This window comes from Panthera uncia, assembly GCF_023721935.1.
Source record: "Panthera uncia isolate 11264 chromosome D3 unlocalized genomic scaffold, Puncia_PCG_1.0 HiC_scaffold_8, whole genome shotgun sequence".
Lineage (NCBI taxonomy): Eukaryota > Metazoa > Chordata > Mammalia > Carnivora > Felidae > Panthera > Panthera uncia.
Window position 1 is genome coordinate 65,321,950 of NW_026057586.1, and position 11,919 is coordinate 65,333,868.

An 11,919-nucleotide genomic window follows, 5' to 3' on the forward strand; every position below is an offset into this window, starting at 1 on the left:
AGCCATCCAAATGGTTGTGAACTGTCCTTTACTTCTGAACATCATCAAAGCAGTTATTCTAAAGCCCATGTGGACTCTGGAAGAAATCTGACAATGAGGTGGGTGGGGTCAGCGAGACTCCAGCTGCCCCGCCCCCCCCTCCCCCCCAGGCAGGATGCTTCCTGCTCCGGCTTTATCTTCCTCATCTGTAAGGTGGGGGTCTTAGCAGGATCCGCTTCTGTGGTGAGACAGGATTCTCGTGCTGCTTGCTCATGATGACCTGGGCCAGCTGGACCCTGGAGGTCTGGTTTGCCTGCTGACGTTGCAACTTTTTTGATCTTTCAAATGGCCTAGGAGTCCCAGGGTTTTTTTCAAACAAGGGTTATGACCCTGAATCAAGAGTGGTTGTTGCTGTGCTTTTGCATAGATAACACTACAGTGGATACCTTTGCAGGGATGGCTTTCTCTTCCCTTAGGTTCCTTCCATAGGATACGTTTTTAAAATTTTTTTTTTTTCAACGTTTTTTATTTATTTTTGGGACAGAGAGAGACAGAACACGAACGGGGGAGGGGCAGAGAGAGGGAGACACAGAATCGGAAACAGGCTCCAGGCTCCGAGCCGTCAGCCCAGAGCCTGACGCGGGGCTCGAACTCACAGACTGTGAGATCGTGACCTGGCTGAAGTCGGACGCTTAACCGACTGCGCCACCCAGGCGCCCCCATAGGATACGTTTTTAGAAGCAAGGTTACAGAATCAAAGATAAGTGCAGGGCACCTGGGTGGCCAACTTCGGCTCAGGTCATGATCTTACGGTTTGTGGGTTTGAGCCCTGCGTGGGGCTCTGTGCTGACGGCTCAGAGCCTGGAGCCTGCTTCAGATTCTGTGTCTCCCTCTCTCTCTGCCCCTCCCCTACTTGCTCGTGCACATGCGTGCACATACTCTCCGTCTCTCTCAAAAATAAATAAACGTTAAAAAAATAAATGCATGCTTTGGGGGGGGGGTGATTATATTGGGGAAAAGCACTTGATTTGTATTCAGAAGATTTCAACCCTAGCTCTGCCCTTCCCTAGCATATGATCTGCCTCGTTGTCAGGACTGTTTTCCTCATCTCTAGAATGGCGGTAATAATTCGAGAAACAGAGGGATACTGAGAGTATTAAATGGGAGAAGGCAGAAGGTGCACAGAGTCACGTAGCATGGTGCCTGACTCTTGATGGAGTCTCAAAAAATATTAGTTGAGAGTGAATATTGCCAAATTGCTTCTATCCGTTTCCTTGGTCCTGGGAGCAGATAAGCATATCAGTTTTCCCACAGCCATGCCTACACTGGATGCTGTTACTTTCTTCTCTCAGGGATGGTATCCCTTCAAATGCTTTTTCTGCCCACTGGCTTGATATCCCCTCTGGCATCAGGCCCAGGGATATAGCTGTGAACCGGACCCAGGACTCAGGTCCAGCAGTTGAGGGGAAGAAACAGAGGCAGTCACCACATGTGTGATCAAGTGCCAGGCAAGGTGGAAACACCGAGACTTTGATAGACTTTGAGCCCCTGAACCGCCCTAGGGCATCAGGGAAGGCTTCCTGGAAGAGGTGGCATTTTGGAGCTCAGGACTGAGGGATGAACAGGGAATGGCCAGGCAGTAGGAAATGGCAGTGTAGAGGTGTGGAGGCGAGGAAAAGCATAGCGTGTCTTGTGACCTGTCCGGGGTCTCATCATGCTGAAGTAAGGATGTGAGTGCGTGTGAGAGACAGACGGATGGACGGGGAGGAGGTGAAGGGGATCCGGCTCCTGCTGGGTCGCGGGGAGGGAGTTTGACACGCGTGTGCTCTGAGCAAGGCGGGGTGGCGTGATGGCACTCGCCTGTCATAGCCTCGTGCCACGGCTGCTGGACTAGATGGGAGGAGGATCCAGCAGCCACGGGCGTGTCGGCCAGGAGGCGGATTTCAAATGTCCCTTCTTTTTGAATTTTCCCTGGCCATTAACTTCTTTATTGTCACTTGTCTAACTTTCCATGCACCTTGCTTATTTCCCATCTTCCTGATTGCCAGGGCTGTGGGGACAGGGCTTTCTCCACGTCTTATTCACCGCTGTGTCCCTTGCACCTGGCCCAGAGCTCGGTACCTGGTAGGTGCTCAGTAGTGGTGTATTGGACGAAAGGAATGGATGAATGAATGAACGGATGAGCTGGGGCCGTTGCCATGGGGACGGAGAAGGGAAGATACATACGCTCTGGTGACATTGGACGTTCTGGGCGGACGCGGGCATGCCCTTGGTGCCTGGTGCAGGGCACCACGCAGGGCAGGTTTGCAGATTTGGGAGGCCAGGTCACATCCCGGAAGCCACTGGAAGGTGTGTGGACTGGCTCACACCCCTCACCAGACGGTGGCATTCCCGGGAAACGGCACCCAGAGACGGCTGAGTGAATGACGGGTGAGCTCCCAGATCGGATTCAAGGGTGCAATTACGAAAGCTCTGCAGCAGCTGTTAGAATGGATCCACGCCTCTGAAGCTGAGAGAAAAGCTGCCAAACTCTTTGGTTTTGAATGGAGGTGTTTCTCTTGCCTTCTCCCTGTGTGGTTCTCTCGGGAGGGGGCTGTGAGCGCCGTGGCTGTGCCCCCGGCACCGAGCCCAGTGCCTGGTCTGCAGAAGGAAGGTCAGAAGGATGGTGCACAGATGCCCCGAGTGACTCCCGCCTCATTTCAGCAACTAATGGTCCTGGTGACTCAGTTCCCAGGAGAATGGGCTCCTTTGCATAAATTTGCAGGAAGTGGGCATTTCAACCTTTGCAGATCCATTCAGGGAGATCAAGCCCGTACACTGGGCAGGTTCAATGGCACGGACTTACCCGTTGCTACCCGCCCCCCCGCCCCCCACCAATGCTTGAGGTCAGACGGACATGCTCTGGCCCCTGATCTGCGGTGGCCTCCTGACCTCCCAGATCAGCCTGGATTCATAGAGATGCGCCCAGAGGTGGCTCGCACTCTGTGTCCCTTCTGGTTTCAGGGAGCCCTTGTTCACTTGGCTTTGGCCATGATGCTAATAAGTTTCAAAAGAACGAGCGGGGCCACACAACACACAGCAGCTGGCCTCTATGTGAGGGAGCTTCTGAAGTATGTTGGAAGAGACCACAGTGTCTTAAATTAAGCATGACATATGTGATGCATTTAAAGCGAGGTTTCAAAGCGTACGTTTCAATCGGTTTCCTGGCATTTTGTACAACAGGTTAAGTGAAACCCTGAGAGTCACGTGTTTCTAGGTTTGGGAGAGACTTCAAAATGTTAGTTATTAAGCTGTCCTTGGCGGTGCTTAAAAGACGTCTCCCCCCCACCCCGCCTTTGCTCACTGAGGTAGTAATTAATTCGTCGAATCGGTGGTGCAGCCATATTTACATACCAGGTATTTGCCAGGCATTTTAAATGGAAACTCGAGAGGAAGCCCAAGATGGGGAGATTGCAGATAACAGAGACACTGTTCCGGTTAAGAGAGTTACGGACCAAGAGTCTTTCTTCCCTTGTCTTCCCTGCGGTGCGGCCCGCGAGGTGGGTTCCAGGATCCCAGAGTAGGGCCACACGCGTGCGTCGCCGTTGATCCTAATTTAGCAGCGGTGGCTGTTGGTGACTTCCTTCCCAGGAAAAGCTGTGCAGAGAAGCGTTCATCCCACGCTTGGGCAGATGAGCCGGTGACACGACCCGTGACCGCGTGGGGTGGATGTGGTCACAGCAGGTGTCTGACAGGCGCCTGTCCTAGGCAGTCGAGCTCCTCCCTGTGGTCCGGTGACACTCGAGGGGCTCTTGGGGAGGCAGGCAGCCTGAGCTTCCAGCTGGGCTCTTCACGGCTCTTCGGTTCCGTCACCCGGCAGCAACTGACGTGTGGTAGGGTCAGACCTATGGTAGGTCTTGCCAGCGCTTGCCGGAGCCGGAGTAACTCCTATGTCCTAGATTGCTTAGTGCCATGAAGCTCGTGGTACCTGTACTTATTCAGAATCTTAGAGGAGTGGGAAGCAGAAGAATATTCCTCATTCATCGACTTATTCATTCAGCCATTATTTTTGTACGTACTCAGCAGTTATGTATTCAGTGCTACTATATGCCAAGCTGCTGTGCTAGCTACTGGGGATTCAGGGTGCCCTCTGGGGGCTTGCCATTGAACAGGAAAGACTGATAGGACATGAAGGCTCATGCAGTATTCAACATGCCCGTGTTACTCTGACGAGTCCTGCCGAGCACCTCTGGCACTCCATGGACGTGTAAGAGGACTGTGCCAGGCTGGGGAGGTGGGGCAGAGAGGTCTGAGCTGTGTTCTGAGGGGTGGTCCTGTGTCTGTATGTGAGTGAGAAGGGCATCCCAGGAAGCAGGTACGGCAGGTGCAAATGTCCCGAGGTGCATTTCAGGACCTCCAACAGATGCAGTGTTCAAGTACTTCTGAGGCAGGAGAAACAGCTCCCAAATTAGCCAGCACCTTGGGTTCTCGGAGTCATCTCCCAGCCTGGGGACTCTTCTGGGATCACCATTCCCATTTCCAAGCAGTTAGTACTCTTCCTGTGCTCCCACATCCCCCTGTATACACCATGGTGTTTATTACTCAGAGTTGTAAGTGCTTCTTTGTGTGTGTGTGCGTGTGTGTGTGCGTGTGTGTGTGTGTGTGTGTGTGTTTCTTACACAAGACTGTGAGTTCCCTGAATGCAGGGGATTTTTCTTGTTGCTCCTTGTGCACATGGTAGGTGGTCAGTAAACACGTTAGCAGAGGAACAGGGCAGGGGAGCAGATTTTTATTGAGCTCCCGCTGTGGACTCAGCCCTCTTTATGCTACAGTATCGGGAAGCCGAAAGGAGCGTGTGTTTGACAAGCTGGAGATGCCAGCAGATCCAGTTGGGGCTCTGGAGCTCTGTGCCGTCTGTGCACATATTGCCGGAACTCCGGAACCGAGGCTGTGGTCCTGTGTCTCCCCAGACCTGCTGAAACCCAGCCCTGCGGGAACGAGCCTCCCTGCCCCCGTCCGCCTCTGCCATGGGAGTGTGCGGCCAGCCCCGTTCGCGATGAGACGTGACGCCGTTGACTTTCTCAGGCAGTCACACATCCCCAGCCGGCGCCTGCCAGCTCGGGTAAGTGGGGCCGGGGTGTCCGGGAGGTGGAGGGCGCCTGTGGGTTCTGCCGGGGAATTTTCTCTCCGTCCTTTGTGTTCTGTTACTGCCCCTTGTCTCATGTCCGGCTCACGTGTGTGTCCCAGGGCAGGGTTTCCAAGAGGTCACGTGGACTGGCCCTAAGGGAGACCAGTCCTGATTTTGGTCAGGACCCGACATGCCTTAGAACTCTGCCCCCGGGGCCTTGGCAGACTCTGCCATTCTTTGATTCTCTGGTTCTCCCTATCTGTCCCTCTTCTGCTGCCTCTAACCCTGTCTAGACAGCGTTCTCCGGTTTGGGGAGAAGAAATCTGTTAGCACCATCGAGCGTGTAAGGAAGAGAAAATATCAAAATCTGTCTGCCTTTCTTTCCTGCAGGCTGCTGAGTGAGTCAGAGCCGGGGGCAGCAGAGTGGGGCCCCAGGAAGGGAAGCAGGAGGCTTGCGTTGAACTGAAATACCTTCTGCTTTTATTCCATCCAGATGGGGGCAAGCTGGGGGCAGTTTTGCAGGGAGACAGAACTCGGACATGAAAGTGGTGGGGGAGGGCGGGGGGCGGGGATGAAGAACAGTCACTTCAGAAACCAGAAAGGAGTGAGATATAATGTTCAAGGAGGCCGAGGTGAATGGGGTGAGGACTTGAGGTCAGGTTTCAGCTGTGTGATGTAAGCAAGTCAGGAGACCTCTCTGGTCCCTTACTTTTCATCCCCATAATGGAGATGGTTATAATCCCTGCTTCTCAGGGTTGTGCCAGGATTAATGAGAGAGGAGGGCTCCTGCCTTGAGAGAACTGCAAAGGCAAACCGGGAACGACAGCAGGTTGCGTGAAGAATGAAGCGACTTTTTGTTTTAAGGCATCTGGAAGGCTGTGGGGGGGGAGGGAGGTGGAGGTAAGGGACAGTCTAGAGGGGTTGGGGGGCTGAGCCTGGGACCTCAGGGGCCACGAACGAACTTATGTGACCTCAGGGACTCCAGCTTTTGGTAGCTGTGTGAGCTGGGGCTGGTCACCTACCCTCTCTGAGCTTGGTGCTCAGCACAGAGTTGTGAGGAGGGTCACCTGGGAGGTGGGAGAAGGGCTTGGGGGTAACAGGAGTGAGGGGATGTGAGGATGCTCTCAGTGGGGCTCTGGCTGGGAGTGTGCGGTGTGCGTTTGGGGTCTGACCCGAGTTCGAATCCTGACTTCGCCCCTTACTCTCCAAGTGATCTCTGAGCTGGTTTCCTTATCTGTGTAGCAGAGATAATGACTTTTTACCTAAGAGCTGACCTTGAGATTAACCGAGGGGGGGAACCTCCTAGGGAATGTTGCCACCCTTTCCCCACCCTTCTTGGGCCTGGAACAAACTTTAGAAATGGCCCTTTAGTCCACCGACCTTGCCAAGAGTTCAGAGAGGTGGAAAGGCTGGCCTGGACTTGCCCGGTGAGGTCAGTGGAGAGTGGTTGTCCAGTACCCGGGGCGCTGGGTTCCTGGGCCCGTTCCCCCGGCCCCCTCTGCTTCGACACAGACACCGCCTGAGATTTATTTTATTTTATTTTATTTGTTTAATGTTTACTTATAATCCGAAGCAGGCTCCAGGCTCCGAGCTGTCAGCACAGAGCCCGACCCGGGGCTCAAACCCACGAATGGTGAGCTCGTGTCCTGAGCCGAAGTTGGACGCCCAACCGCCTTGAGCCACCCAGGCGCCCGACTCGGACCGAGATTTAAATTTACTTTTTCCCCCCCCTCCTTTTCTTTTTTACTTTCAGTGCTTGCTTCTCTGGTTCGGATGTTCTTAATCCCCATGGGCCCACAACCGTAGCCATGGCGACGCGGGTTGAGGTCGGCTCCATAGCTTCCCTGACAGGAGTGCCAGGCCTCGGCGAGATCGCCCAGGAGGAGACCCTGAAGCGGACCTACTTCCGCCAGGCCGGTGACACCCCCGGGCCACCCTCCCCGCTGCTCTTGGAAGGAAAAAGCCCCCTCAGGAGCCCGGCCCGCTTACTCCCGCTGCCCAGACTTGCCCCCAAACCCTTCTGCAGGGAGAAGGTCCTGGACGTGAACCCCCCCCGTCCCATCCTTGGGGCCCGGCCCAACCAGCCCGTCTCCCTGTGGGCGCGCCCAGGATGTGGTGGCAAAGGACCTGGGCGAGAGGATGCCTGGCTTGGTGGGGCAGGAGGCGGGGAAAGGGGAAGGCCTGAGGAGAAGCTCGTCTTCGTTCAGCAAGGCTGCCTTCCCGCGGCCCCGACCCAGCACCATGATTCTCTTTGAAACCACCAAAGCCGGCCCCATTCTGGGGAAGGGGGCCAATGAGGGGGCTCGGGAGGCCACCACGGGTGTGTCTCAGGAGCCCGTGTGGGGCTCCCGGCCCGAGGTGGCCACCAAGCCCGCCCTGCCCGCCCGAAAGCCTGCGACCCTTCCCCGACCGGCCTCCTTGTCACAGGACACCAGGCCAGCTGCCCCCCAAGAAGAGAAAGGCCCAAACGAGCCTGTCTCAAAGGCCAGTGGTGTGGAGGACACGGGTGACCTCGCTCTGGAGCCCAGGCCTCTCCAGAGGAGAAGGCCTGTGTCGGCCATTTTCATCGAATGCATTCAGCCTCAGAAGCCAGGCCCAGGCGGGGTGGCCGCGGTGGGGAAAGCACCCCCCACCCCGCCTGAGAAGACGTGGGTGAGGAGGCCCAGGCCCCTGTCCGTGGACCTCACGGCCCGGTTTGAGAGCAGAGAGGCCTTGCTGAAGAAGGCGGCCGATGAGGCCACTGCGGGTTCCACTGCCCAGTGTCGGGGGCCCGAGAGGTCCGACCCGGAGCCCAAAGTGGATGGGGAGTGTTTGGTCAAAGCAAACCTTCGCCTTTGTGACCCAGACTCAGACTTCCCAGAGGTAGCCAAGAAGCCCCGAGAACAGAAGGAGAGGGTGCTTTTTAAGCAGGCGGAGACGGGCAGCCTCAGAAGTGCTGGGGGCTCAGCCAGGGGCACCCCCACGGTTGACCAGCACCCCGGGGAGGAGAAAGTGAAGCTGCTCAGGGAGCCAGAGAAGGTGCCTCCGCCCCTCTCGCCCAGGCCAGGAAAAGACCAAGAATTTGCTGAGGTCAAGAGCAGAGCCGCCGACGGGGAAAGCCGGCTGGAGGGTGGATGGACCCTCAGGGGCAGCATCAAGAAGGGCATCAGCCTGTTTGGGGAGGAGAGCACTTTGGCTTTGGCCGCAGAATCGGAACACCCACCGGCCACCCCTGAGCCCCCGTTGGCTGCCCCAGAGCGTGGGAAAGCGGTTGTGAGCGTCCAGGAGCGGATCAAAGGCTGGGCCGCTGAGAGCTCAGAGGCAAAGCCAGAGATCAGGAGAAAGCCCTTCCAGGCACGGCCATTGTCGGCGGATCTGACCAAACCGTAAGTGGGAATGTTCCACGGGCTTCGCTCAGCCCCCAGCTGCCTCCGACAGCCTACCAGAGAGGCCCCTCAGGAAAGAGAACCAGGCACCAGGCTCCGTGCTAGGCACCTTGCAGCTCCCCCGCCCTTCTTTCTCGGTTTACCCACAGCCCCCCAGAGGAGGTGGCGTTGGGTTCCGTTTCTCAGATAAGGAGCTGAGGGGCAGAGAGGTAACACAGCTCCCCTCCGGGTTCACTGTGTGCCAGCAGCTCCATTTCTTTGTCCTTTCCCCGCTTTACACTTCGCAGTGGGGAGATACCGTGCCCATTTCACAGATGCGGATAGGAGAGGGGAAGTGCCTCGAGGAAGTCTGGAGCCCTGTGTAATTCCAGTGCAGCCTGGGTCCGTCACTAAGCTTGCCTTTCCAGAAGCCTGAGGATGTTTACTGTATAGCCTAAGCCTCCATGAGTGGCCCCCGAATAAAATCAGATGGGTCAAGATAGCTTGAGCAAGTCCCCTTCCCTCTTGAGCCTCGGTTTGTCTCTAAAACCGAAACCTTCCTTGAAGGATTAAGGCAAAGACTAATAGATAATGCTGTGAATCGCTCTGCCCATGGGAGGCCATCACTACATTGTAGCTGCAAATGATATTATTAATCCTGTTAGTTAACGATGATTTTCTAAGCTCAGCCAGGCCTCTGATATCTCTTGCTCTTTTGTTTTCCCACTAGTGGCTCCCCGGCTACAACAGGCGCGTTAAAGACATGCATGCCACTGGCATACTTTTGTGGGGAAGGAACTTCCAAGGGCCACCTCTGGGCAGACTGCCCTCCCAGCCCTGGGAACCAGGACAGCCGGCTGGGCTTGGGTTCGATCAGTGGCTCTCAGCATTTAAAATCATCTGGAAAAAAAAAAAAAAAAATACCGGTGCCTGGCACTCCCCTGCCCCCATCCAGAGATTCTGATTCGGTTGATCTGGGGAGGGGCTCATAGCCTGGTCGTTTTTCAAAGCTTCCCAAGTGATTCTCACGTGCAGCCAGGCCCGAGCTGAGATACCAGAGCAAGAGGCACCCATGCAAGGGACCTCACACACCTTTTCCTGCGTCCTCCCGGTGCCTTGGATTATTCTTATCTGACAGATGGGGAAACTGAGGCTCTGAGTTTGGAAACGACTCACCCGTGGCCTCATGCCTCCTGGGTGGCAGACCCTGGATTGCAGAATGGGGCGAGTTTAAGTGGCTTGTTTCTCTCCCCTCCCTGGTCTCTGTAGCCCTCAGCCCTGAATTCATCTTTAGGCATCCACCCCAGGGAGCTCTTCAGAGACGGGAAAATGCTAACACCAGAACACCCTTTCGTTCTCTTCCCCTTGGCAAATGGAGAAACTGAGGCCCAGAGAGGGACAATGACTTGGCCAAGGTTACCCAGAGAGGCAGAGACCTGCCCATGCCCCCACACATTCCACGCGGCCCCCCACCCCCAGGTCCCGTGGCAGGTCTGTGGTGGGGCTGCTGTTGTGCCTGGGGTTGCTAACAACAACCATTAATTATCCCTCCTGGGGCATCTTTACTCTTCCTTAAACGCCCTCACATAGCTATTAGGGCCTTGAGTAGCCTCTTATCTGCCCTACAAAAGACGATGGGGAGGTGTTAATTATCCCTGTTTCATAGATGAAGAGACAGAGGCTCAGGTGAGGCCACAAGCACAACCCAAGCTCCTGCAGTGCGGAGGCAGTAGAGCTGGGACAGCACCTAGGTCTCTTCTTCCAAGCCTGGGGCTCCTGCTACCCCAGTGATGCTGTGTTTAAGGTAAACTCTCCCCACAGGGCCCTACTCGGTTTGGTGGCTAGAGTGGCCACAGACACATCTTTTCTCAAAGCAAACCAGGTCGTGTTGCCTTGTTGATCTCCGTGCCGATTTCACCCCTGGGTTCCTGAGCTAGTTACGGGGCGTGGGCTGGAGGGAGTCCCAGCTCCTGGCCCCGTGCAAATAACTTGGATCTTCTGGTGCCAGGTTTTCAAGCCCAGCTTCAAGCAACGAAGTCCGATATGAGAAGTGTTCTGAGCTAAGTGGCGAGCTTCCTCAGGAACCCAGAGAAAAGGTGAGAAGCCTCTGTGTTTGGCACGTCTTGTTTTCTAGTGGGTGGCTTTACTTACTGGAAAAAGAGCTTTCAGGATCCACAAGACCCAGGAAACAATCAGAAGCCTCTCGTGAAGAAGAAAACGTTTTTGTTTTTTTTTTTTTTTTCTTTCTTGAATGCTGGGACTTTTTAGGTCCCTTTTGGGTTTGTGATTCTGCCCTCCTTAGTGTTAAATATTGTTTACAAATGTGATTGCCAGGTTTTATTTCGTTTCCTGTGCAAAGAGGAAGCGGAGCCTGGCTTTCTTATGTACGAATGCTTGCTTTTTTAAGAATTTAAAATTTAGATTAAACACTGTTAATTGGAACTCCCTCAGTTTCCCTCATTATGTCCCTGTTCCCTACCTCAGCTTGTCATCTAACAATAGCAGAAGGAGGGAAGCTAAATTGCGTAAAACTATTTTTATTTATTCTGTTTAATAAGAAAAAGCTTATGAAATAACTACTAGGTCTGTTTTGTGGCTGATGCATCGTGCAGAGTTTTCATCGTTTTTTAAATGCTTATTTATTTTTGAGAGAGAGAGAGAGACAGAGCACGGGCGGGGGAGGGGCAGAGAGAGAGAGAGAGAGACAGAATCTGAGGCGGGCTCCAGGCTCCGAGCTGTCAGTACAGAGCCCGATGTGGGGCTCAAACTCACAAGCTGTGAGATCCTGACCTGAGCCAAAGTTGGATGCTTAACCAGCTGAGCCACCCAGAAGCCCCTAGTCCAGAATTTTTTATTTTTATTTTTACTTTTATTTTTATTTAAGTCATCTCTACACCCAGCGTGGGGTTTGAACTCATGACCCCAAGATCGAGTTGCACGCTCCCCAGCCAGGGGCCCTCAGAATTTTCATCACTCCAAATGGAAACTCTTAGCCAGTCAGTCACTTCCCATCTCCCACCTGTGGCCTCTGGCAACCACGAATCTACTTTCTGTCCCTATAGACACTTGCCTATTCTGGACATTCCCTACAGATGGAATCACAAAACACATATCCTTTTGTCTGGCTTCTTTCATTTAGCATAACGTTTTCAAGGTTCCTCTGTGTTGGAGTGTGAATCAGTACCCTGTCCCTTTTTAATGGCTGAATAATACCCCGTTGTACAAGTGGACCCCAATTTGTTTATCCATTCTTCTTCTGGTGGACATTTCGGTGATTTCCACCTTCTGTGAATAGTGCTGCTATGGATATAGGTGTACAAGTTTTTATTGGAACATCTGTTTTCCCTTCTTTTGGGGATCTACCCAGGAATGGGATTGGCTAGTTTGATGGTTAAGTCGTTGTTTAACTTGTTTAAGTAGACTTATTTCTTATTTCATTTCATTTCATTTCATTTCATTTCATTTCATTTCATTTCATTTCATTTCATT

General features: G+C 53.9%; 1 protein-coding gene across 1 annotated transcript in view; it reads left to right on the forward strand.

The window, feature by feature from the left end:
• Positions 1–4,573: 4,573 nt before the first annotated feature.
• KIAA1671 (KIAA1671 ortholog) overlaps positions 4,574–11,919 on the forward strand; it is a 148,310-nt gene continuing 140,964 nt past the window's right edge. Inside the window, 4 exon segments of the mRNA XM_049620626.1 lie at positions 4,574–5,080; positions 6,840–7,134; positions 7,136–8,451; positions 10,439–10,526. Of these exon segments, the coding sequence (XP_049476583.1) occupies positions 6,895–7,134; positions 7,136–8,451; positions 10,439–10,526 (1,644 nt within the window). The 5' untranslated portion in view covers positions 4,574–5,080; positions 6,840–6,894.